Genomic DNA, 25,679 nt, shown 5'->3' on the forward strand with positions numbered 1-25,679 from the left:
TTGATTCATCTTGATTATCGATTTGAATTTATCAATGCGTTTGCGATATATGTTCGCCCCTATATTTTTAATATAGGGGATAGTTTATTCCTTCTTGTAATGCAAATATATGCTTTGGCATCATTTAATTTCTTTAAGATTGTAAATTTGTGTCAAGATACGATCTAACTCGCTTGACACGCTTGGTACCCACCGTTGTTGAAAGACTGACATTGAAATAATATATAGTGTATAAAATATTAGAATAATTTACATCTCAAAACCGGCTCATTCGAAAATTTCCGAAAGAGGCTTGTTCTGCTTATAATCTACGTAAAGATCACTTGTATGAAAAATTCAGAATCTTTTTTTTAACAAATATAATTTGAAGAGGGTTATAAGATCATAATAAAATGTTATTTTAGCATTAATGCGAGAGATGTTTCGATTTGATATCGCATTCGAAACGATACATAAATTTTCGTGCAACGGGATTTTATTTTAACAATTACGTAGGATTTCTCATATTTCTTCAAGAATTATAATTTCGAAAATTCTATAAAAATTAAAAGTTATATTTGTGAACTATATTTCTATAATTTTATAAACTATGTATATTTTTATAAACTTTCTTTTTATAACTCTATAAAATATAATTCCTAAAAATTATAATAACATATATAATATATGTAAAATTCCATCGCACGAAAATATGTATATGTTTCGAATGCGAATCTAAATCGAAGTGTCTTTCGAATTAATGCTAAAAGAATATTGTTCTGATTTTCCAAATTGAAATTTTGCTCCTATTTTTAACATTAATTTTCTCATACTTAAGGATCTATCCAGACAATTTTTTTAAGATTTAATTTATATAAAAATTTTGACAATTTGTACTTTGTACCTCAAATTAGGCAGTAAATGAACAGTTAATTTCTTATTCATATTTAAAAGGGAAGTTTGCGACAAAGTTAAAACCTAAATAATTTCAAAAGATAAAGTGATATGCTCAAGTCTCAAATTAAATGTTAGATCGGAGATAGAGATCGAAGGTGGGGGAAAAATATCAATTTGTGTCTCCGCAAACTATATTATTTTAAATAATAATAATTCTCGAAGAAAACACGAAGAATCACGTTACGATAAACCAAGTATTTGAGTGAGGGAACAGAGAAACACGGTGGGCGACGGCATTTTCATGCGCCCGTCCATCCCGCCGAGGCGTGAAGACGTTACTCAAAATGTACAGCCATTAACGGTTGGCATCCTACGGAAACTGCCGTCCCTGAATTAACAAGTACTCCAATGTGCGCCCGTACATCACACGAGGTGTCACACGCCGCTTCAGGGAATCGTTTCCCTCGATCTCGGAAGCCGTTCACGAAGCGACCGTGTGTATTATTCGGGAGGGGCACATGCGCGCGATTAACATTTTAAATATGCACAGTTCGTCAACGAAAAAATATTTGATTCCCTCGCCGAAAAAAAAACGCGCATCGTCACGAACACAAAGCTGTTGCAGACTCGTCCTTTAATTAATTCTGAAAGCAGCGAGATATATATCTTCATATTTTTATTTTTACACCAGAAGGTAAAAACAATGTGTAATACTAATTAATATTTAACCTTTGATATTATTTTATTTAATGTTAATTTTTCATATTTTAAAAATATTTTGTTGGATTTTTTTATCTTGTCCTTACAATATTTTTTAATTGTTTTAAAAATACAATCGAAATTCAAATCACACAAAATCGAACGACTCATAAATTTCTCTGTAAATCTTACATTGTTATTAAGAACATTCACATCTCTTGCCATTACGTGAGTTATCAATATCATAAATAGCGATCGCGATTCGGCGATTGTCGCACAAACCAAAGTATTATTAGCAGTGGTCTCTCGCCACGTAATTTTTACACGTAAAAATTATCCGGACGCGTTATTAACGAGTGACAAGCGCAGCGTGCACGCATGTCTCGACGGAATTATAGCAAATATATTTTAAAAAGTCGGACAGAAGACGCAGAAATTAAGAATGCCGGTCGTCGATTTGCGAACAAGGTAGCGGTATCGCGGCCGCGTATTTATGGTAATAATTAAGATCGCTCGCGATAGGCATCGATATTTATTCGATTCGACAAAAAACGTGGACACAAGCACACGCGAATCGGCGGATAGTAAGGTAAATGTTTTACGAATGTAATTTGACGTTTTTCATATCGCGACGACGTGGCGCGATAGTCGAGCTCGTTAACGAGTCATTAACTCGACAACAAACTCCGTTGGCGTTGACTGAATTATGCAATGATAAAAATGGAGAAAGTAGGAGAGGAGGAGCAAATTTGTCCGTGTAAATTGATATATATTCACGTAAATTTCAAGATAGACATTTCTCTGAAGAAAAATGACACAAGTGATTGCAATTTATATTCTTCCGTATACAAATAATGCGCATATAGGAAATTATTTGTTAATATTAATTAAATTGTTATGGATACTTATATATAAAACTGCAATGAAATATTTTTCTACGATAAATTTTTTTTTCCTATTTATGGAATTGAAAAGTAAATTTAATTATTCTATATATTGTTTTCTATCACATTTTATATTGGATTATTTTATTATAACATTACACAATGTGTAATTTGAATATTTATATTAAACGCATAAATATCATGCTTATTTCTAATATTATTCTTTTTGTTCTCATATGATTTGCGTTTATTGCACATTATATTATTATATTTGCAAATTAAATTTGAAACAAAAAAACTTGTGTGGAACTTTGATTATGACGGAAATTTATGAGAGAATTCAAGAAAGAATAGATAGAGGTCGAGTTGCGAAATGAGTTCGCGTAGTCTTGTACTAGCTTCTCTTCGATACATGTATATTCTTGCTTAGGTCAAAAAATAAGCGAAGAAAAAAAGGGGAGGGTATAGAATCGATAATGGACTGTCACGGGTGCGTGCTCGTTAGGCTCTCCCTCGTGTTTCTTTGCAATCCGGCACGATAAGCGCGCAGAGGTGTGCGAATGTCCGAGGCGCGCTCGAATCAGCTGGGCGCTCGCGTCAGACGAAGACGTCGGAGCGAGAGAGAGGGAGAGAGAGAGAGACGAGTCGCGGCGTAGAGGGCGCGCTCTCTCTCTTTCTCTCTCGGAACCAACAGTCGGGAAGAGAGGGAGCGAGATGTGGACGTGGGATTCGCGCGCGGACGAAGGCGAACGGACGGAGAAGAGGATTCGAAACGTCGCGAATAAAACAAAAGCGCCGAGCGACGTTCGAGCGTGTTCGCGCGCGCACCGTCACCGTCGTCGTCGTCGTCGACCGAATGAACGAAGGCGGATACGTAACCTAACCTAACCTAGCTCAACACAGACGCGCGGCCGCGCTCGCAACCCACACCAACGTCGGGGGCGCGATACCGCCGGGAAACACGAAGGAAAGGTTGCGTAAAAGGGTTCTCGCGCGCGCAGAGCCCAGATACACACGCGACGATCGGGTGGCGATGCGGGAGGAGGCGCTCAGGACCGACACGCGATGTAGCGTGTACGCGATGAGGTGAGCACCCATTGGTCGACCGTTGGTCGGGGCGTCCATGGCAGCGCTTCTCCGATTGGATCCCGGGCCGTTTTAACAAGGCTCTCTTCGCCACAGACGAAATAATAAACCGCCGTTGTGCTCGCGCGAGAGCCTTCTCTCAGGTATGTTTATTTCTCTCTAATCCTCTCCTTCTCCCTTTCCCTCCTCTTCGATCTCGCGGTTTCTTCGTGCTGCTCTTTCGTCTCCCACTCCCTCTTTCTTCTCGCTCAACTGCTAATGATAAAATACGTTAAAATATGTGCGAATTTAAAGAGTATTGTTAGCGAAGCGCGCTATGACATGCCTGTGATGCCGATTGGTTGCCACGTGTTTTGAAAATGGAAATAGAATTTATTTTTAATGCTTATTAAAGACCGATGACGTAGTATCATATATAGTAGAATATTATATAGCGAATGGAAATAAAGTAAGAATAGAATTTATTTTTAATGCTTATTAAAGACCGATGACGTAGTATCATATATAGTAGAATATTATATAGCGAATGGAAATAAAGAAATTTACAGATTCGAAGTTTGTTAACAATTCGATATTATGATATTTATTCGATTAATATTCATAATTAGCTCCCTTTTTTAATCACAAGAGCATAGACAGAGAAGGCAAATTTATTATAATTTAACACTGGTATATATACAAGCTCTCTTAAGACAAAGTAATTTTTTTTTCCACATATTTGTTTGACACGTGACAGAGAGTACGCTTCACAGTCTCAGATATTATATTGAATTCGCAAATAATTGCCGGGCGTAGAGATCTCTGTCGACTGCTTCAACACACAGAGTCATTCCTCTGCAGGGTTGAATAGCTTTTGCAACAAAAGCGTAGCGGAACTTTGGAGTGTGCGTGTTCGTTTCCGGAAGGGTTAATTCAAACGACGCGTCCACACGCGCGTATTTATAAGAATGCCGCTCATACGAGAGGCATTCTCTCTCATTCGAGGCGGCGTATTTTTCGGGCAAGATTCCAAATGAGTTTTCCCGACACTCACTTATATACGCGCGAAACTGGTTCTTGTCTGCTCGCTAAATCGCGTGCCTGCACTTTAATAGGCTCTCGGCGGAGTTGCATGGAAAGTTGTTTGAAAAAAGAAGCACGGCCCGCGCTGTGCACATCGGGAGTTAAACATACTGTATAATTGAACAAGTCTCCCCCCCCCTCCCCTCCGGCATTTACATAGCTTCGCATTAATCAGATTTCAGATGGTATCGTCGGCCGAGGGCACAAATTATCTTTCTGTGCGACGCATGACAACTCGTATTTGCGTAATCCTTCGAAAGGTGCCTTTTTCAAATTCCGTCGCAAGATATCGAATCTTCCTCGTATTAATTCTAATCGTCCGAATCTCTTCAATTCTATCTTTTTTTTTTTTTACGATACCATGTGAGAAACTGAAATTTCATTAGCTTTGAATTTAATGATTCATAGAATTATCATTTCCTTATATCAAATCTTAATATAATGCAACGATGATGAGTTACATTACGTTTTCAAGTTACATTTATCTTAATCCGTAATGGCAGCTGCAAACTTTAAGAAATATAATTTTATTGATTTTCTCTAAGAATTTTTTCCACGAAAGTAAAAATTTTATCGGGAAATTTAACTTTGTCACACAATTTATATCGGTCTTTTTCCGAAAATGATATCAAAGTTATGCAGGCGATAGATCTGCCAGAGAGAAACAGAGAGAATATCGAAAATATACATTTATTTCTTATTGTTCTTGGCGCGAGATGACAGTGCACGCATTCTTCATAGAATAATGATTTCTTTTTTTTTTATTCCTTTTTTTTATTTAATATTCTCTCTTCTTCCCAAATTAATATCTTTTATTGACTAATCAAAATTGTACCGTAATAAAATTATTAGTACACTGTACTGTAATTAAATTATAATAGAACATAAAGATGTTCGACGATCTCAAAAACATTCGTCATTTCTTGGTATGATTTTTCACTGCTGTTTAGAATTGAATTTATAATCTGGCAAGCTAAAGCCACAAGAATGAGACGACCATTTTGCGCGACGAAACAATTTTTTAATTTCTTTTTGGCCATAATAAATAACCGCGCGATAACTCACGGGATGCCTGCTATAATTTTGCGCGTACAACATCAAGGTCCAAATGTAACGACATACTTCCGAATGTCCCCGGCCCGATACCGTCTCAAGGATATTATTTTCGTCGTAGTCACGAAATTTCGGTCCTCGGAAAGCCGGGCCGATTGTAAACAAGGGCTAATCAGCTCGACACGAGCCGTTAAGATTAGGCAGGGACAAGCCAACGGGATTCGGTATGCAGCGTGGATCACGTTTTTAAGGAGGTATCTTCCGAGAAATAAAGGAAGAACGACTCGACAGTGGTGTAGAGGTTGAAGGAGAGAGAGAGACAACGATAGCGGGAGAGAGAAAAAAAAGACGTGTGTGGTTTTACGCGGCTCGTGTGTCCGCGCGAGCCGCTTGTTCACGTTGAAATAAAAGCGGACGCCCGTGGAATTTCCGTCAGCTAGCCCCTCCGCTTTTTTTAACGTCACGTCCCGAACCGGTCGGGAAATTATAATTCGTCCGGCCACAGATTGGCGGTGTGAATTCTCGGGACGAGATACGATACGTCTCGCGACTCTCGTCTTACACTATCCCTCAAAATTCCATCACTACCGCCGCGGAAAATTCCGTCATCGTATTATCAGAAATTTTTGCGGCACCGATACATCTCGATACAATATGCGAATTGTATTTTAAAAATAGATGATAATATTTTTATCCGTTGCGTCAAATATTATTTGGCTTTGTTGAGTCATCTCAACAATATCAGACTTTTATATTATCAAAGAAAAAAAAAAAATTTTTACATGTTTGATTTAATGAGGTAGAAGATTAGGCTCAAACAATATGACCTGTATTCTTGATAATATATATATATATATATATATATATATATATATATATATATATATATATATAGATACATAATGTTATTTCAGAGGATCAAAAATTTTTAAATATATTATATTAGTTGTCTTGAGAATGAAAGCTTTTTTTCAAATAATATTGATCAATTGGCAATTTCGATTTTGATACTATTTTCGAAGGTTAAATCGCAGAATGCGGAATGACTTGGGTAGTTTCGTTTTGAAAGCCGGGCAAGACATTTTGGTGCGTAGCGCTGTCGAAAATGAAAAATCGTCCGCTTAATGGGCAATATAATAATTAACCGTTTGACCCACGCCCTATCTAACGGGAGTAGAAGGAGGAGATGGAATAAGGAGGCAGACCGTCTCTCGGCCGATCCCGCATTGGACCTCACTTAGCAGCGATTTGATGCATTTAAAGCGGACCCACCTGGTGAGCGCCGCTTCATTTTTCCCGAACTCCATTAGCCGTCCGTACAATTATCTCTCGCCTCTCTCGTTCCCCGCGGGTCTCGCCCACAATTCTCTTTCTCTCTCCGTCCGGGCTATTGTATCGGACCCAAGGATTTACACCGTGATGAGCAGCATGACGAGAGAAATGCAAATATCGGCCGAAATTTCACGCGGCATTCCAGTCCGAAAACGTTTCTTTGTATCGACTCATCTGATAATGTCGTCTTCTGATTGAACGGATCGTTAATATTTATATTAATATTCGCGCGTGTCACTTTTTCCACGCGGAAAGACAGCTGGTTCTCCTTTTCCTATCGCCCATGATAATTAATGTACGTTATAATCAAGCTGCATTCGTATAATTTTATATAATTTTTGTGGAATTTTTATGAAATTGCAGATATTTGTCACTCCGCGACGATCGAGAGGAAAGTACCATCTTCTTGACTTTGGAAATCCAAGTTCCTGGCAGTTTTCATCCGATCATTACGAGACAACCCACGCGGCTCTGGAGAAAAAGAGAGAGAAAGAGATGTTCGATCAACGTATCTCTTCGGCGCGAGGTATGTATTATATTAGCATAAACCTAATATGCCACGCGAGGGGCACAATGCGTTATTAGAGGAGGCCCACGTCCGGCCCCGTAGATCCTACGATACGATACGTCACAGGCCGCGCGCGTATATGCTCTACTTAACATAATATAATTGACCACACGCAGTCCAATGGATTTTGCATAGTAAACAAAACGTATTGTTCCGCCACGGACGTTGGAGGATTATCCTCCCGCGTCTCGCGAAATAATGAGTTTTTTTTTCTTAATCGCGTGATGACAATGCAGGAAATTATTATATGCATTATGTATTCAAATCGAGAGCACCTCGAACTGAGGAGTTCTCGTTTGCATATTGACTCTTGAATGGCACTTCCTCTCGGAACATTGTGTGCACGAGTGGAAATTTTCCGATTTTCAATCTCAATTTTCTCACCTTTATGAATTCCAGAAGATCTGGATAAATGTAATTTATATAGAAATGAATCTTTTATCCTTTACCTCAAATATATCGTCAGCGAATAGTTTTTTTATTTTTATAAGAAAAGCTAAACTATAGATTAAATAATTTTAAAAGAGATTGTGCTTGAAATATCAAAATAGATCGAAAATCGAGATCGAAAGTAGGAAAAAAATTTCGAAACACTCTCGGAAAAAAGATCGATCGAAACTCGCGCGAAAGTTTGCGCGGGTCAGGCACGGCGAGAGTTTGACAGAAAGCGGGCGGGAGGCATCCGTGCTAAAGTAGCGTCCGTTAAAAAGCAGTAGGCGAGCGCAAAAAACTGCGATTCCACAAGTGAGAACGGAAAGAAGAGAGTGTCGGGAATGATAATGAGAGATTGTTGTAGCGCGATAATCACGTCTCATCGAAGTCTTTCTCTTGGTCGCGAGCCTTTGCATATACACCTCGCGTCTCGTCTACGCGCATATACGGCGCATCGAGAGAGTGAGTTTCGTGCCACATGGAGAGATTTTTTTATTTTTTTTTTTTTTCAACTTCTCACCGACGAGTCCGCTGCCGGACCCCCCGGTGTGTTAACGGAACCCGATCGCGCGCGAGGAAGGGAGGACGGGATCGTCCTTCGTGCGTACACGCATACGTCGTACCTGAACATTCCATTATACGTATCGAGGTCTTGCCAGTCTCGATCGATGATCTTCATCGATCCTCTCGTTTTGCCCTTTCTGGTATGCGAACTCGAAAATCCGCGGACATCAACGTTAAGCGCTTGACACATGAATTCCTCGTCTCTCACTCGAGATTAATAAATTAGTCTTTGGTACGCGGCGAATCTAAATTTATCTCGCAGTAATGAAAGAGACAAGAATTAAAATCGTGAACTTAATGTAGATTTTCGTGAAAACTCTTCGAGTTTTATTTCATCTCGTCGATACTTTAAACGCGTTGGAGGACAATCGCCTCTTCCGCTCGGAAACTATAATCGATGCGATGCAAATCGAAAAAAAAAGCCACGTTATTCCCGACAGTACGAGTAAAAAAAGAAAGAAAACGGGAGGATACGCGAAAAGTGGGGACGAGAGGTCCGAGGGGGAAACGCGGGAGGTAGAAATGTGGTCCGGTATGGTCGTGTCCTTAATTGACAGGCCGTGGTGCCGTGTCCTTCGGGCAGGACGTGGCAGGGCCTCGTTAGCGTTGGTGCCTCGCGAAAGAGCGGGACAGCCACCAGCGCGACTGTGTGCGCGCTGATGGCAGTTAGGATGCCATCAGGTATCCACCGGACGGGAACCGTGGGCAGGGAGAGAGGACGTTTCTAAATTAGTCGGGACACATTATCCTCGATAACGCGCCGCTACCACCGGCCGCGAATCGACGTATCATCGATCGTATACGCGGAATCGAATCCGCGTCCTAATCAATTCGTAAATTCAATTACGAAATTTCTTCTGGTTTCCCTCGATTTGTTGGAATGTCTAACGATTGTGTTTTAGCGCGAGGGTCAGAGTAAGAGATTTAGGGAGACAGATTTATATATAAATATCGTGCGATGTCATGTGGATTTTATTTGATGAGTGGATTTTTACCAAATCAAACTACGCTTTTTTACATTAAACTATTAGTGACGGGATCAAAATACTGATATTTTTATATTTTTAAAATTGATATTTTTGTATCAATTCTTTGTAAAATATGTTTGCAAATACTTGATACATATGATAATGAATAACTTTGATTTGTAACTGATATTTAAAAAAAACGTGACAAATCTTCGCGATTACTCAGTCTCGTGCGAATAATATTAGAATATTAATTATGTGTCACGATAACTATTTTAGTGGAATCTGTCAAAAGTGCCAATAAAATTCTCTCATTTCTCTAATACATTTGTAAAAAGTCTATGTATTTTAAACAATCAGATCTAATTATTATATATACCGTATTATCGTGATAATTATCATGATTTACATTTCGATAATCATACTAAAAATGAATTGTAAATGATTTTTAATCAATCTTACAACACTTCCGTCGTTTAGCTTGTTACGTCTTCGCACATCTGATAGTTTCGCTGTTCATGATATATGAGCTCTTTTTTTCTCTAGTTGATAATAAATAAGTCGAGACGTGCGAATTTCCGCGATCATTCAGTGATTTTATGATAGGCGAGCAATTTTATAAACCGAGAGCATCGTGGCAACAACGGGAAAGAAGGGTTCGGTTATCGCGCTCTCGCGTCCATCCGCGACATTGAAAAATCGCGACCTCCGGCATGCGGAAATGTACGAAACATCGCGGTCGCGAGAGCAACGCGGGACGGGCTCATCGACTCTCGGAGATTAGCTGGAACGGGGTTAATTAAGCGGCATAGGGCGAATAACGAGCAGCTTAGCGCGTTAAGGAGCCGGATGGCCGCGAAGGTAGTCGGCGTTTCCTCTTAATTCGCGAATGCGATTGTACGCGCAATCTATACATATCTTATTCGCGTGAGTGTCGGTGCGTCTCGCGCACTTATACGGAAACGCAAAACGTATTATACTTACATTGCATTCTCGCGATTAGGCCGCTCGGCAGCGACTAATTACCGGCCGATTATCGAATCAGCACCTGCTCGCCCGGAGGCCGATGACGCCGACAGTTCCCAGATAAATGCATCTCTCGGCATCTCTCTTTTTAATTACTGATTTCAAAATGATCCCGAGTGATTTTAGAACGATTCCGAGTCGAAATTTTTGTTCTACTCTGAGCTCAATTTTCATTTTAACATTTATTATGATTCTTCAAATAGTCAGATCAATCTCTTTTAATTTATAATTTTTTTTTTTTTTAAAGAGATGAAAAGTTATATATATTATTCGTATATATATATATATATATATTCTCTTAAACTGAATCAGTGAAAATATCATTAATTAAAGCGCAATGACAAGATTTCATTGGTTAGCAATATTTTATTTCTCTTTTATATTTATATTTTATATTATATTCTGATTATACGTAAAATTTCATTGCTTGCATTGCTGTACTTATAATTGAAATTACTGCTTATCAATGATAATATACGCAATATTATCACAGTATTGTAATTCGAGTGGACTCTGTCCACGTTTTATCGCTACGTTTCCGAGCGTCCTCGTGGGAGTCCTCCACATCGGTAGCACTCGCGTGCACGGAAGACGATGGCTGTCCAATATATTATAATTTGTCCGGGAACTACACATGGGTGGGTTGCTGGGAGAGACCCCCCGGGGATTTCGGGCGCCGCCGCCCCGACGCGACGCCACGTAAGATCATTCCCACGGCGAGATGCACATGGCGAGATGCGCGGCGTCTTATCCCCTGCATTATGTACGTGGCCGCCGACACACGGAACGTCGAGCGTGTGTATAATCGTATTTCGTGTGCGCTACTCCTTTCGCTCTTTTAAACGTCTCGCAACCGCCTCCGCCGCACTAACGAGAGAATTATTCCGCCGTTACGGCGCCGCGTTCCTCTCTTCCTCGTAGAAATTCAATGGAAAAATCCATTCTAAATGATTCTCAGCGCATGAATATTCCGCGTTCTGATGCTCGCGCGCTCATCAGACGATGGAAGATAAAGTGTATATTCGGTGTTACGAAGAAACCTCGAAAAAACAAACAACGAAAACGCCGACGCATTTGTGTTTTTATAACGAAATCAATTCAGCACATTTCTTCATGCATGTGTATATTCTTCATGTTTCTTGATACATTTAATTTTCCGGTCGGGTAGTCTAGATTTTTTTTTTTGATATCCGAAAGTGCTTTATTATTCCTCGAAAGCAAAAATATACATTGCATGAAACACACACACACACACACACACACACACATATATATAATGATACAAATTTATTGATTTTAATTTTAATAATTTTTAACATTTTAGTCTTTCTAAAATTTTTTCCATGCAAAAACGCTGCATTATTTTGTTTTCACAAAATTAAACAAACCGTAATATATTCTGATTGCCCGAACAAATCAAGAGATAGAAATTCCGATCCCGCTAAGCACGAATCCGGTAGCCAAAAACGTTTCGGGGATAAAGATTAATATTTACTCGTAATCCTTGGAATCTTTATCGGCCAATTATACGGGGTGTGTCTCTAGGAGGCCGTGAAACAACTACCTGCCCCGTCGATATCCTCCACGGATATAAAGTGGAAACTTTATTTTCTCGGCGTCGACGCCAAAGCGAAAAGGGTCAGTAGGGTTCCCTTACCTGCGGCCGCGCCAGCGATTCGCGTCGTGTTTTTGGGAAAAAATGTCAAGAAGATTTAGCTCGGTGATGCACGAATGTCGGGACTTTTTGACGTTAACGCAAGTCTGTCTGTCTCTCTCTCTCTCTCTCTCTCTCTCTCTCTCTCTCTCCGTTTTTTTTTTCTTCTTCCATCGACGCTATCTCTTTCTCTCCTAAAGCGTGATTTGTGTATTGTTCTGCACCGCTGAGTCCGACGTTTGTAATTATTACCTGCGCCAGGATGCAACGATTCTCGAATGTATCCTGGGAAATTTCTGCCTTGTAACACATGTGCGTATGTGTATCACTTTGACATGATAATATAACGCGTATATTTAATTTTATAAACTTTCCCGCCGGCTTTAGATTGTAAAGTAAAAATAAAAAATATTGAGAGCGTGTAACTAAAAAAACGTAATGAAAAAGATAAAAAAAAAATTAAATCGGAAAATATCTCGCTTAAATGAAGAGATGAAAATCCCAAATGCGCGAGGAAAAAATGTATTGATAATAAAAAACTGTGACGGGCGTCATACTAAACGTTGCTGCCAAAAGATGAAGCGTCTCGTATATTATGCGAACGTGAAACGAACGTGACGTCGAGAGGGCCGCATCGAATATTCCAGCCGAATTCCCGCGTTTTCCGAGAAATTACGAGGGGATGCTACAAGCGACGAGCAAGCTCGTAAAATAAAGCAGGCTCGTCGTCTACCTGGCTATACCGAAGGAAAACTTTGATCAGGAATCCCCTAAAACAAGAGTGCTGGAGTGACATCTCTCCTCCACCTGCGACCCCCGCGGTGGGAAAAAGGTGGAGGATGTTTTTCAAGATGCAACCCTAACCCGCCTCGACAACGAACCGCCCGAACGTTAACCGCGTGATTTGTGCGCATAGCTCGTTTCGGAAAATGCGCCCCGAACGTAAATTTACAGTTGTATACCGGTATCTCGGATGTTCCACGAGATATTATCATTTCGCACTTTATCGCGTACATTTATCTGATTATATATGGAAGAAATAATTATAGAGGAGGGTCGAGAAGCACGAGGTCGCTTTAATTATTATGCCAAGGAGGCTGCATTCCGGTTCAAAGATCACTCTCGAGTTACATCGACACGTTTCACGATGCGTTTCGCTCCGCGCAGACAGCTTTACGCGTACTGTTCTTAGACAGAAAAAAAGGAGGGGGGTGGGGGGCGAGAGAAGGGAATCTTTTCTTTCTCTCTCTCTCTCTCTCTCTATCTCTCTCTTGACGAAGGGGGTAGGGCCGGGGTCCAGGTCTGAAACAAATGATAATGCGGGGGATATCGCATTAAAATCTGGCGCTACCTAGAGACCTGGCGCAACGAGTGTTGGGCGCCAAAATAGATGGACCTCGTTACAAATGGAATGGAGTTTATAATCAGTATCTCGATGGTGGCATCTTTGTGCCCCGCGAGGAGAGAGAGAGAGAGAGAGAGAGAGAAGATGTGAGAGAAGGAGAGAGCGGAGACGCGGCTGTTGGCGTTTCTTCTCTTCTGCTTCCTCGGCTTCTCCGTACTCGTTTATATCTCTCTAACCGGTGCCCTTCGCGTCTCCTCCCCCTCCCCCTCCCCCTTCGCATGCATCGTTGTGGCTGCTGCCACCTGTATGCATACGAGAAACGAGTCCAACAATAAGATTATAATGGCTTGTGGGAATGCGTCGTATTTATCATTGGCCATTGTTTACCGGCGTCTCAGAGCTCACACTTTTTTAAATTGTATCCCGTCCCCCCTTGAGCTGGTTATCGTCGGTGTGGCACAGTTCATGTGAAAGAAATAGAAGCGATATTTGAATATATCATATATTTTTGTACGTAATTTTGTTTTTTTTTTATGATTAAATTTTTCTTTTATCAATCGTGAAATCAAGCCTCTCCTAATCGATGCAGAAGAGCAGTACTGGGGGCACCGCGATATTTATATTCGCGAAGCGCGGCGGTCAATCTCGGGCGGCTGAAAAAAAAAAAGACTCGTGATAAATATTACTTCGCGACGAGTCTGGTTCCTTAGCGTGATGGAAGAGCCGCGCGGGAGGAGGAATCACCAGGAGGCAGCGAGAGGATTCTCGCGGTGAGCGCCCAGCGACCTGGAGAGAGAAGGAGATAAAGAAAGAGAGGAGACATATATATCGAGGGAGTAGAGCAAAGGTGCATCCTTTGGTGCATCTTGCACGCGCATATTTGCATGCCGTCTGTGCGGAGGTAAGTCGAAGGGGGCGTGGGGATCCACTCCATTGGCTCACCATCCGAGTAATGGTCGCTTAGCTACTCTCCACGAGGGTCCGTTGTGCCCCTTGGGCAACGAGGAGACCCCGATAATTCCTCCCGCGTATCCTCCGCTCTCTTCCTCCCGGCTCTCATCTCCTCTCTCTCTCTCTCTTTCTTCTGCTTCCTTCGTTCTCGATCGCCACTTTCCTCCGCCTCTTTTCTCTACTTCGCCCTTTTCTTCTTCCTTGTTTTCCGTGCTCGTACGGTATGCGCCGTGACTCGCGCTGTAAAATCCATTCGCGTAGCCCGGACTACGCCTACCGCACCGCTGCGTCGCGGAATCCGTTCGTCGGCAAAGTACGTGCTGCCTGCCGTGTTTCCTGGAAGCGAGCTGTCGAGTGCTAGGCGTTGCGAAATGCCAGCTTGTCGATTCGCAGGCGGAACGAGTCACTTGGAGTTGCAGTATTTTTTTTTTTGTTTTTTTTTTTAAGGATCTCCGCGAGAAACCAACACGATGATATTCGGGAGCGATTTTGAAAATTGCAATTTTGATAACCATTTCTCGTCCGAGGATTCTATCGACGGATAGTATCGGGAAAGATTAACGCGCGACAAAATAATGCTGGACGGTGATCATTTCGTTTATCGAAAAATGATCCAGCCTAAGCAACTAACGCCTCGCCGCGTCCGAATTCGTTGCCTTCTGTCGCGCGCTATGACTCGCACAGAAATTGGGTTCACGCTCGCGCAAGCCCGCTAATTAGCTGAGCTGACCAAAGCGAGCTGGCCAAATGACTCGGTGGTCCCACGAACGGTCCCATATGCTCGTCCCAGGGCTAGATTAAAATCTTAGTTCTCTTCCCTCGTCTCTCTCTCTCTCTCTCTCTCTCTCTCTCTATCCTTGGCTCTCTTCATCGCAGCATTTCCTCGACGGACTGGGCCCGTCGTGCGTAAAACACCAGAGACGAGAGTAATTCCGCCGCGTGCGTGCGTGCATGCACGCTATCGCGCGCTGCGTTTCACGACCCTGGATGCGTTTTGTGATCCAGATCGAGGTGATGGTTATCTCGCCCGTTCGGGCTGGCCCGGCCGTCATGCCTCGCTCGTCGCAGAAAACCGTGCCTTCACCTGGTTCCTCCTCCTCTCGGAACCCGCCTTCGTCAAACCCGCGCTTCGTTCCTCGCGCCCGTGTCATCGAACGCGTCTCGTTCACGGCCAGGCGACTTTATGCGAAAGTTCTACCTTTCGTCGCGCCGCCTGAGAAGACGCGTATTGTCCCGTAAATTATCCCGGTAATATCTAATTTATTAATTTAGTGATCCGCGACCGATAATGAAAGTGTGAAATTATGTATGATTACTAACGATTATGTAAAGTACTTTCGATGATATAAAACCGGCATGTGTTTAATGAGACATCCTTGTAAAAGAGGAGACATTAATAAGTCTTTTTTTTTTTATCATAACATTATTAATCGATAAGATGTTGCAATTCGGAATAAGATAGATTTAAAAAATAAGAAAAAAAAAGTTTAATTTATATAGGAAAAATTTAAACTTCTATTTTATATCTTAAATAGATAGTGCAGAAACAGAGTTTTAAAAGAGGAACTTTCGACAAAACTGCAAGTTACGCAGATTCCAAGGAGAGATTGTTTAAAATATGACAGTAAATATTAATAGAAAATTGAGGTTGAAAGGAGACGAATTTTGAGTTGGAATATGTTTTTGTTATGACTATTTGTTTGCACGAGTCCTATCGTAACGGAAGGTCGTTTGATCTGCTTCTCTCTCGCACGACGCGCGCCGGCACGTCTTTTTACACGAAACTCGATCCACCGTCGAAGGCTATAGTTAGCGCACCTAAAGGACCGATCGATCAGCGATGTATTCAAATTTAACATCCCGGCTATATATCGCGAATAAGGATTTAAACATCAGGTACGCGAAAACGAACTCTGTATTACCTTTAAACGCCGTTAAAGCTGGTCGCTAAATAATAATCCGTCGTCTACCGTCCGATTCAAACCGATATTGTCCATTACGCTATCTCGGCCATCATCACGAATCCTTCGTTATTCTCATCGGCGTGTGTTCCTCGCTATTTAATATGAAAGTCGATACTTTCGTTTAATCAAGCGTCCTTTTTTTGTGATACGAAAACGATTGTGTCGCGAAACTTGCACTGATTATTTATAATTAAACGTCCACGCATCTCGTGTTTTTGTATCGTTTCCACTCGCATTATCCTTATCACTCGTACTGTCGATGATTAGCTCTGAGATATGAATTATTCGATATCCGGCCGCGATTTTCCTGGCGCAACGAGGACAGATTTCGCTCTCCTCGCGTGAATTTATCCGAGTTTTCAGGGATATGTTCGACATTCAGCGAAGAAGAACGGCCGCATCAATCCTTGCGCTGATCTTTCACGCGTGCATAATCGTCGTCATGGCTTTGCCACGGGAGGAAAGGGTCAGAGCGACGAGACGGCGGGCCGGGGAGGGGTGGGAGGGGAGGGAAGGATCGGTGGGTTCCTCGGGAGGGAGGGGCAGGCTGAACGGAGCCACGGGGGTAGTGCGCTCGTTTCTACGACGATGCGATGCGATGCGATGCGATGCGATGCGATGCCAAGGGTGCCTTAGGTAGGTACCATTATGCAAATCCGTAGTCAATACCTAATACAAGATAATCACAATGATTATACGTCCGGGCCTCTCCCTTCTCACGGGCCTCCTCGGTATCTGCCTCCACTCGTGTACACACGTGTGCGCATCCCGACCGATACCTACCTACTCTCCTCCTTTTTGCGGGACGCACGCTTATCCTTTTCACCCTCCCCCCTCGCCCCCGCCCTCCCTTTGCGCGATCGTGTACGCTTGGAAGTTGGAAGTGCCTCGATGCCCCGCGGCGGCCCGCGGAGTCTCGTGGCAAAAATGCAACGCTGCTTATCATAAAATATGCCCGCGATGCAGAGTCTGAGAGGGAGGGGACGGTCTGTGCGTTATACGCGGATGTACAGTGCAGTTTGGAAGTGCTTCGACCGAGAGATTGGCGAAAGAATTTCGGCCGGGGGAAATTTCAACGAATTTTAGTGAAGATTGTTGGGAAAATTCAGGAAAATTTTTGATGAATATTTAATTTTTTTATTATGAGAGAGAATGTCGTCATGCAACGAACATTGAGTGACTGATCAGCTGACAATGAATACAAGATATTTATGTTTCAAAGCTACGATAAATTTCGCCAACCTAGAAGATGTTTCTCACGATATTGCTAAGCTTTATACACGATTTTTGTTTAAATTGATTTTTGTAGAGCATTTTCAACATTATACTTATTTTTCTCGGTAATAATAATTTTCACAATCTTATAAATATTATAAAGCATACGTTATGAACGAAAGATTATTAATCTTCTCCAACGAAAGACTCGACATAAAGAATATCAGGAATAATCGAGGACGCTCCATTAAATATGTTAAATGTCGATAAAGAAAGAAAGATAGGGATAGTCTCTCGTAAGAATCTTGAATGCTCCAGTCCATTCGCGAGTACACTCTTTACGCCATCATCACGGTGTCAAGTCTCGGATACCACCGTTCCGACTCGAGATTTCCGCTCCGAGACGAGGCCCGGTTTCTGCACGCGTGTGTACGCGGACGCGTCGTATGCGTTCGCCGTCCACCTCGTGCGATGGTAGCCTGCGGCCAATTGGAAATTGTCCCTAATAACAGGGGAACCGCGCGCGCGCGCTGCACTTCTATCGCGCGCTCCGCTCGCTTCCGCCGCATACCGCGCCGCGTGTAAGATATTTTTCTGCGCGTGTGTACACTGCATGGTGAGAGCCTTTAGGCCCGCATCCCCAAGTGCAAAGGGATCCGAAACGCGAGTAACACGAGAACGGCACACAAACGATCGGATTGCGCACGTCCGAGTCGAAATTTTTCCTCTTACATTTTCAACCCTCAATTTTCTCACGCTTATAGCTTCTAGAGGAATTCCATAGGTTTATTTTATATAGGATTTGAGCTCTTATTTCATGTCTCAAGTAATAGACGAACAGTTTTACATTTAAAAGTGTAAAAGAAGAGATTTAAAAAAAAAAATTGATTTCATTATTTAAAGCATTTTTTTTTTTTCAAACTCTTGCATTAATAATCGCGTTTGGATTTTGATATACTTGAAGTCAATATTTCTTGAGCGGAACTTTAGACGCTGTGTCGCGATATCTTGCCATTGGAATTACTGAATAATGCTGTTTGTTCCTATTCCGAGAGTAAACTCGTTATCTCTAACGTAAGAACGATATGTAACACCGTGACAGTCATTATTCTAAATAATTAGCGCTCGATCTTTCCGAGCCGAAATTTAATTCGAGATCCGACCGTCGAGACGTTTGACGATACTGATTTACGGTCATGAGTCTATACACGTTGTAGAATGCGCTTAAGCAGAAGACAAGTGACAGACAAGATGTAGAAACAACGTGATAAATGCGAGGGGCTAAATGTAACAGGCCAGGCAGATCGGTGGCGGGATAAAACCGTCGGAAGAAATATGACGGTCTAAGTGGAATTGATCGAGCGTTTAGATCACTACGTGGCTGCTCTGCGTACACGGTAGCCAGCCTTCATCATCTCGTCTCTATTTTTACGTATTTTTTATTTTCCATAATTGGCAATAACAAAGTGAGAAATGTTTTTACACTCGCGATATTTTTCCGTCCGCGAAAATCTCTTCTCTGTCGAAAAATATTAAACAGAGACGGCGTTTTATTTAATTCACCTTAATCGCAGATTTTTATTTAAAAAATTGGAGAAAAGGTAGAACGAGATTTATCGAATTCGCGATAGTCAGCGATCGTTGACGGAGAAGTCAAATTCGGACAAGGTTCAAAAAGAGGTGAAGGAGGGAGGAGGTGAGGGGGAGGAGGGAGGGAAGAAGGAAGCGACGGTGCCGTGTGTTCCCTTAATGAAACGTCGCGACAAAAAACAGCCATCCCGATAATGTATTCGTGGCGGAAGTAGGGCGAAGAGGGAAGCGGAGGGACCCGCGATACTGACCGGCCGTGCCAGCGGGCCCTTCGGTAAGACCGTTACTAATTAACGCACACACGGACGCACTCTTCCCGCCCTGTCCCACGATCACGGGGCCCATCGTCCTTCCGTGATTTATCGATCGACCGGTATTCGTCTGTCCGTTGCTCCTCTCGCTCTCGGAAAAATAAATCGCGTCTTGAACGGAATGATCTTTCGCCACGGCGGTTTCCACGAGAGTCTCTCTCTCTCTCTTTCTCTCTCTCTCTCTCTCCGCGCCTCTCGACATAGTCTCGCCTTCGCTTCCTGGACGAGCCGGTAGCGTTCGTTCGCAGAGCGAGCGATTTCGTTCGTAAGGATAACGGAAGAGACAGAACGCGAGAAGGAGATACAAGGGGGCGCCGAGCCGAGCCGAGCCGAGCCGAACCGGTGAAGAGACGCGTGCACGAGTGCGTGATATCACCGGCACGCATCTCAGATCCCGTGCCGTGATATCGAGCACGCATATTACGAGGCCCAGAGAGCAGATGCTAACTTCGGTTGAACCCGAGCCGCCGTCGACGTCGCCGCCGTTGCTGCTGCCGCCTCCGTTCCCGGTCGTTGCTTCCTGGCACTTGCGCTTGGGGAGAACGAACGGACAGTGCGCGTTAGACTCTTTTTGAGAGAGAAAGAGAGAGTGCCCGGCGGCTACTCACTACCCCGAGAAGAGGAGCACTTCCTCTTCTCGATCAAGCCGCGACCCGAGACGCCAACGGACGCCGCGTCGCGTCACATGTTTTTATTACGGAGTCTAGAAATTATTCCAAGATATTTCTTTATCTGAATTACAGGACTGTAAATTAAGTAGATTTAAAATAAAATGATTTGATTACTTAAAGTACCTCACAGATGTTAGAAGAAAAATTTTGATTCCGATCTTTGCTATACTTATAATTGAAATCATCAGTGATTATTGCCGAGTGATAATACATCGATTCCATTAAATAGAGTACATTTATTCGCGAAAGAAATAGTAATTTTTCCACGATTGGACGCGAATTTATCGACAATTGTGCGAAATGCACAAGCAAAACGAGCGCTTTAAGTCTTAAGAAATCGTGACGCACGAGCAGAGTGGGCGTGAGAGCGATCGATAAAACTTCATAATGCTTCTTTTCGCTTAATTCGCGAACAATCCTTTAACGAGGCGTTTCGCGAACTCCGCGCCGATTTATTCGCCCTCCCTCGCATTCCACGCCATCGCCGCATTTGAAATCAGCGAGCGAGCGAGCGAGCCGCGACACACGAAAGCCGTCAATCGTTTAATTAACGGCCGCGTTCGCACGTGACCGGTGGCACGAATTTTCGCGAAGGCGCTGTTTCCGAGGCGTTTATCGACGCTCCGGATCGTGCGTGCGTGTGTGAACGCGAACCCCCACCTTGCTCCAACCAAACGCGTTTATCTCGCCATCGCTATTCACCGCATTTAGGTGAATTTAAATGCGGAATCAATTGGGACGCGTGCGACAGACAGACTTTTCTCTCTCTCTCTCTCTCTCTCTTCCTCGGATGCGTTCACACCTGATATTTTACACACCCAGGTCGTTCTTAATCGGTTTCGGAGCAATAACGTTCGAGATAAGTTGGCATCCTCTATATCGCGTGCGATCTTCGATCTTGGCGGCACCAACGACAAGGATTTTGCCCGACAATTATCTCGATCAAGTTGCCGACGAAGAGCAGGATTCGCGAAGAGATCTCTTCTCAGGTGAATTAGAGTCCCAGCCGAGTCTTTTTTATCGCCGCGAGGAGAGACGGCACTCTCGTGAACGCCTCTTCATTCCGCGAATACCGCATACGAGAATGACCGCAGCGGTGAGAATATACGATGGGGATCGGAACTCTTGGGGAACCGACCACCTCTCCTAACTCCTCTCTGCCTCCTTGAGTTAGCACCTTTTGTCTCGCCCATGGCCATGGAGGCGCATTTGTCGACGCGGTATGCGAGGCGTTTCGCGCCTCCGTGATCCTTGATTGGCAAATTGCCGCAACTTTTTGTACCTCGTTGCCAGTCGAGCCGTAACAAACTCGCGCGCATCTGCCTTGCTAATGCCTCCGCTTTCTTTCCCGGATTCTATCCCGGAATCTTGCATGTCCGAGAAGGCGAGGCGAGGCGACGATCGAAATCCAGGAAAGCAAGAGTGTAAATGCATCGCGAATCGATGGAAGGATCCATTGCATATATGCGTTGCCCGAGAAGAGAAATTAATTGCGCGACTCGACGCTTAATTGCGAGCTTCTTTTTCAAATATTAATTATCGCACTCTCGCGCGTCTACACGAACGGGATAATGGTGGCCGGTGATGCTTACATTTCGAGAAACGCCAGACTCTTGGCCAGACGGAGACGGCCAAGTACGATAGTCCCGAGAATTGATTACGGGCGTAATTACCGGCTCGCGGATTACCATAAATTTCCATGAAGCTCATGCGCGGTTACTTAATAACGTTCGCTTAAAACAATTAAAAAAAAAAGAAAAGAAAGAGATAACAGTCGCGAGAGTAAACAGGCGAATTAAAAATTAGCTCCTGAAATCCATTTGTGACTCCGCTACTCTTGGTTTCTTTCCTCCCGAGACTCGCGTTCTCGCTCGCGAGGAACGATTTCCACACAACGGACGTGCAGTTATTAATTGCTGTAATTGCATAAACCTTATAACGTAAGAACTTAACGGCGCAGACGTTGCTAAATTGGTGAATGCCGGCGCGGACTAACGAGGAAATCTCATTGCGTGATTTCATTCACGTTACCTCGTGCGCGTCGCGCACGTGAAAATAGCATCCGCTTGTGTATGCGTTCGGTTTGTTGCAAATAATTACGCGGCAAACGAAGCAGCGGTCTAAGCACGAGATATTTTTGCATTATGCCTTTTCGAATTAGCATTAAACATTTGTTTATATAAATTTATAATAAAAGTTAAATTGTCCCTTTTTTGAAGTGTATTTTTTATGCTTATATATATAAAAAAAATTATATATACAATATACGTATATATAATTTAAATATTTATTTATTGTAAATTATTTTATGAAAAATGCAGATATAAATTAAAAATAATAACCTATATATAAAATGGTATAATAAATATATAATTGCAGCAATCGATTTGAACAGTCATAATTAATAGCGCTGGCAAACGAATGACTCTGGCGTGTACGTTTTAATTCGTGTGATACCTAAGAATAATGCGAATCGATATCGCATCGTTATTTGTCATTCTACAAGGTGGCATCAAGGTCGTTGGCAATTTGTGTGCGAATGCGTCTTGCCCGTCGGCGCGCGCTATTACATTAAAACGCGCGGATAAGATGAGTCAAGATAACGAAAATGGTAAATACATTTTCCCGGTGTCACGACGTACATCATGTCCACCTACACGGGAAGAACGGTAATGCATTAACGTGTGTCGGTGATGGTAATCGTTGCCGGTGTACGACAAGATCCATGCAAAGATGCAGTTTAGAAACGTAAGCTCCAAACGAACGCGTTCCTACACGAATGGCCTTAAATTTCAAAGGCCATTCGGTTGTTATCTATATGACTATATAATTCCGCAAAATATATGCAATCTCTCTCTTTCTCCTTCTCTTGTAATGATGAGCCAAATATAATTACAAACGTAATTATAATCTTATCGCATCGTCCATGTATTCCTTTTGGTATAGAGAGAGAGCTTCTCCCGAGACTAATCAAAGATTGACAGAAACGTGTTCCCTCTCGGTGTTTAGAAGCGCAGCTCGTCCTAATGACGTCACGCGAGCGACAGTATCTCCCGGGAGAGAGAGAGAGCAGCGTGGCGGCGGTGCTCGCCTTAGTGGTAACTCGGTACGCTCGACTCGGTAGCGTCAAGTAGACAGGGCCAGCTCTCCGTAAGTGACGTTTCTCAGAAGCGGAGACGTGGAGCGGGCGGACGCGTCCTCCCTCTTGCTGCCGCTCCGTCCGGGAGCCGAGCGAGAGTGGCATTCCGGACAATCGTTCTCGAAAATCTCCCACGGTGTGCTGCGAAGCCTCCCCCTCCCCTCCGTCCTTATTCCCGCATCACCCACGCCCGACAGGGCCCGATTTCCTCGCGGCGTACTCTTACCTCTTCCGTCCCCCTTCCGGGGAAGGGGGGAAGCTTAAGGGCCCCCCGAAGGCGCGTGAATTATCAGTCGCGTGTGATCGTCCGGGCTCGCCGGGATCCGCCTTGCGAGCGAGTCGGCCCCCGACAAAGAGGCTGGCCATCCATAATTCAAGCAATCCGGCCGTGTGTCCTCGACGAGAGTGGAGGCGCCGCGATTGGCTCTTTAAGTACGCATCGAAAAGCGACGTTTCTTATGCTGCCATCGGGGCCCCATGTCCGGGCCCCTTCGCGCCGCATTGCGCCTTGTCGTCCTCCTTTTTTTTTTCTCCCTTCTTATTAATCTCTGTCAATTCCGTCGATAACGAGGAAACTAGAAAATAGGAATTCAAATGCCGGACATTTATTTTTGTTCACTGAATTTAAAATTATTTCGAGACCCATCTCTTTTAACGATACTTTAATTATATCGTTTTCTTATTCACCTTCTCGATGAGGGGAAAGTAAACGGACATAAAATTAAGAAATCAAATTATGATCTCTCGCGATACTTGAGGGAAGACGCACCACACATACTAAAGAGGCTTAGACTTTATTGCGCGATAGTAATTAAGAATTAAATGCGCACTTTTGTGAAACACAGGCGCGAGAAAATATGATGTCTGTATTGGTACGGTAACAGGATACGAAGCGCATATGCACGGCAGATCGCAGGCGCACAAGTGTAACGTGTACAAGCATCGAGTGGAACCGAGCGGAACCGGGTACGATTGTTGCACTTAATAACGAAAAAAATTCTTCCATCGTAACACGCGACCAATGGTCATCAGCTCGTTTTGATTTCTGCGGCGTCTAATTAACCGTTAATTAAATTACATCGCTTTCTCATCGGTCTGCTTTCATTTTATGCTTACGATGCTTATATCGTGCGCTCGAAGGAAAACGAAATTTTTCCGTAAAGAGATTTTCGCGCGCAAGAGATATTATTTTTAGGAGAGCGGCGGCTACAAAAGCGGCGCGGCTCTGGATTTGTTGATGCTTCGGAAGGGTTCGTGAGCCGATTGAAATAAAGCAATTAGAAAATTACCATACATAATACCGGCCGTTTCCGAAAGCGGTACGCGGAGGGACGGTGTACGAAGCCGAATGCTATCTGATAAGGAGCGTTTCCGTGCGTTTAAGCGGCGGGCATGCAACGCGCGCGCGCATTCTTCCTATGTGGCAATTCTCGTCTGTACGCGGGAGAGACCGTGGGGGCCCCTTGTTAGGACCGATCGAGCTTCGCCCCCGCTTAGGGAAAATCGTAGATCCATCGGATACAAGGTTTCTTGTCTCTTGTTTCCCTCCCCACCTCAGCCTGTTTTCAACGACGATCCAAAATCTGGTTGCGTGACGTGAGTCTGGCGGAGCCTGAAGGACATTTCACGCCGCATAATAATGATCTTGAATAAGTGATTGCGAAAGAAAATGCGGGAATTTTAATTAAGCTTTTTGGCCTCGTTCTTATATTCTACTAGAAAATATGACCATCGAATGGTGGATGATGGGAACTGTGCTCGGGTTAATTGGGACTTTATTTGTGTTTTACAAGCCGCTTTAATAACTCGGTATCTTTTGAGAATTGAGAATTATTCATGCTTTTATCTAGATTTCGAAATTATTTTACATTTATAAATAATAAGGAGATTTTAAATGTGTATTTTCTGCAAATGAAATAAGTAAAAAGATTATTTTAAAAAATATTTTCAATTGCATGTTTGCTTTGTGAGAAATCTTCAAGAATAAACATATGTTTCACTTTTAATTATTACTTTTACGCAACGCAAAAAGAGAGACAGTTATTCTCCTTATTATTTTTTAGAGAGAGAGAGAGAGAGAGAGAGAGAGAGTAATCTTCCCTCCTTTAAACAATTTTTTTTACAAAAAATCAATTTTTAATTTGACTTTAATATTTATTCCGATCTGCTTATAAAATCGCACAAAGGGGAAATAAATTCTTAATCGTATGAAACGAGATAAGTAATGGCAACGGGTAGAAATGTCGCGATGCGAGTGCCGGGGGTGAAAGCTAGCTGGCAGATTTCCTC

The 25,679-nt window shown here is 43.0% G+C and overlaps 1 protein-coding gene across 1 annotated transcript in view; it reads left to right on the forward strand.

Moving 5' to 3' along the window:
• Nucleotides 1-25,679, forward strand: part of LOC126853183 (uncharacterized) — a 91,662-nt gene that overhangs the window by 14,267 nt on the left and 51,716 nt on the right. Inside the window, exon 2 of the mRNA XM_050598731.1 lies at nucleotides 7,356-7,518. Coding sequence (XP_050454688.1) covers nucleotides 7,488-7,518 — 31 coding nt within the window. The 5' untranslated portion in view covers nucleotides 7,356-7,487. The remainder of the gene's footprint in view (nucleotides 1-7,355; nucleotides 7,519-25,679) is intronic.

The sequence above is a fragment of the Cataglyphis hispanica genome, chromosome 11 (genome assembly GCF_021464435.1).
Source record: "Cataglyphis hispanica isolate Lineage 1 chromosome 11, ULB_Chis1_1.0, whole genome shotgun sequence".
Classification (NCBI taxonomy): domain Eukaryota; kingdom Metazoa; phylum Arthropoda; class Insecta; order Hymenoptera; family Formicidae; genus Cataglyphis; species Cataglyphis hispanica.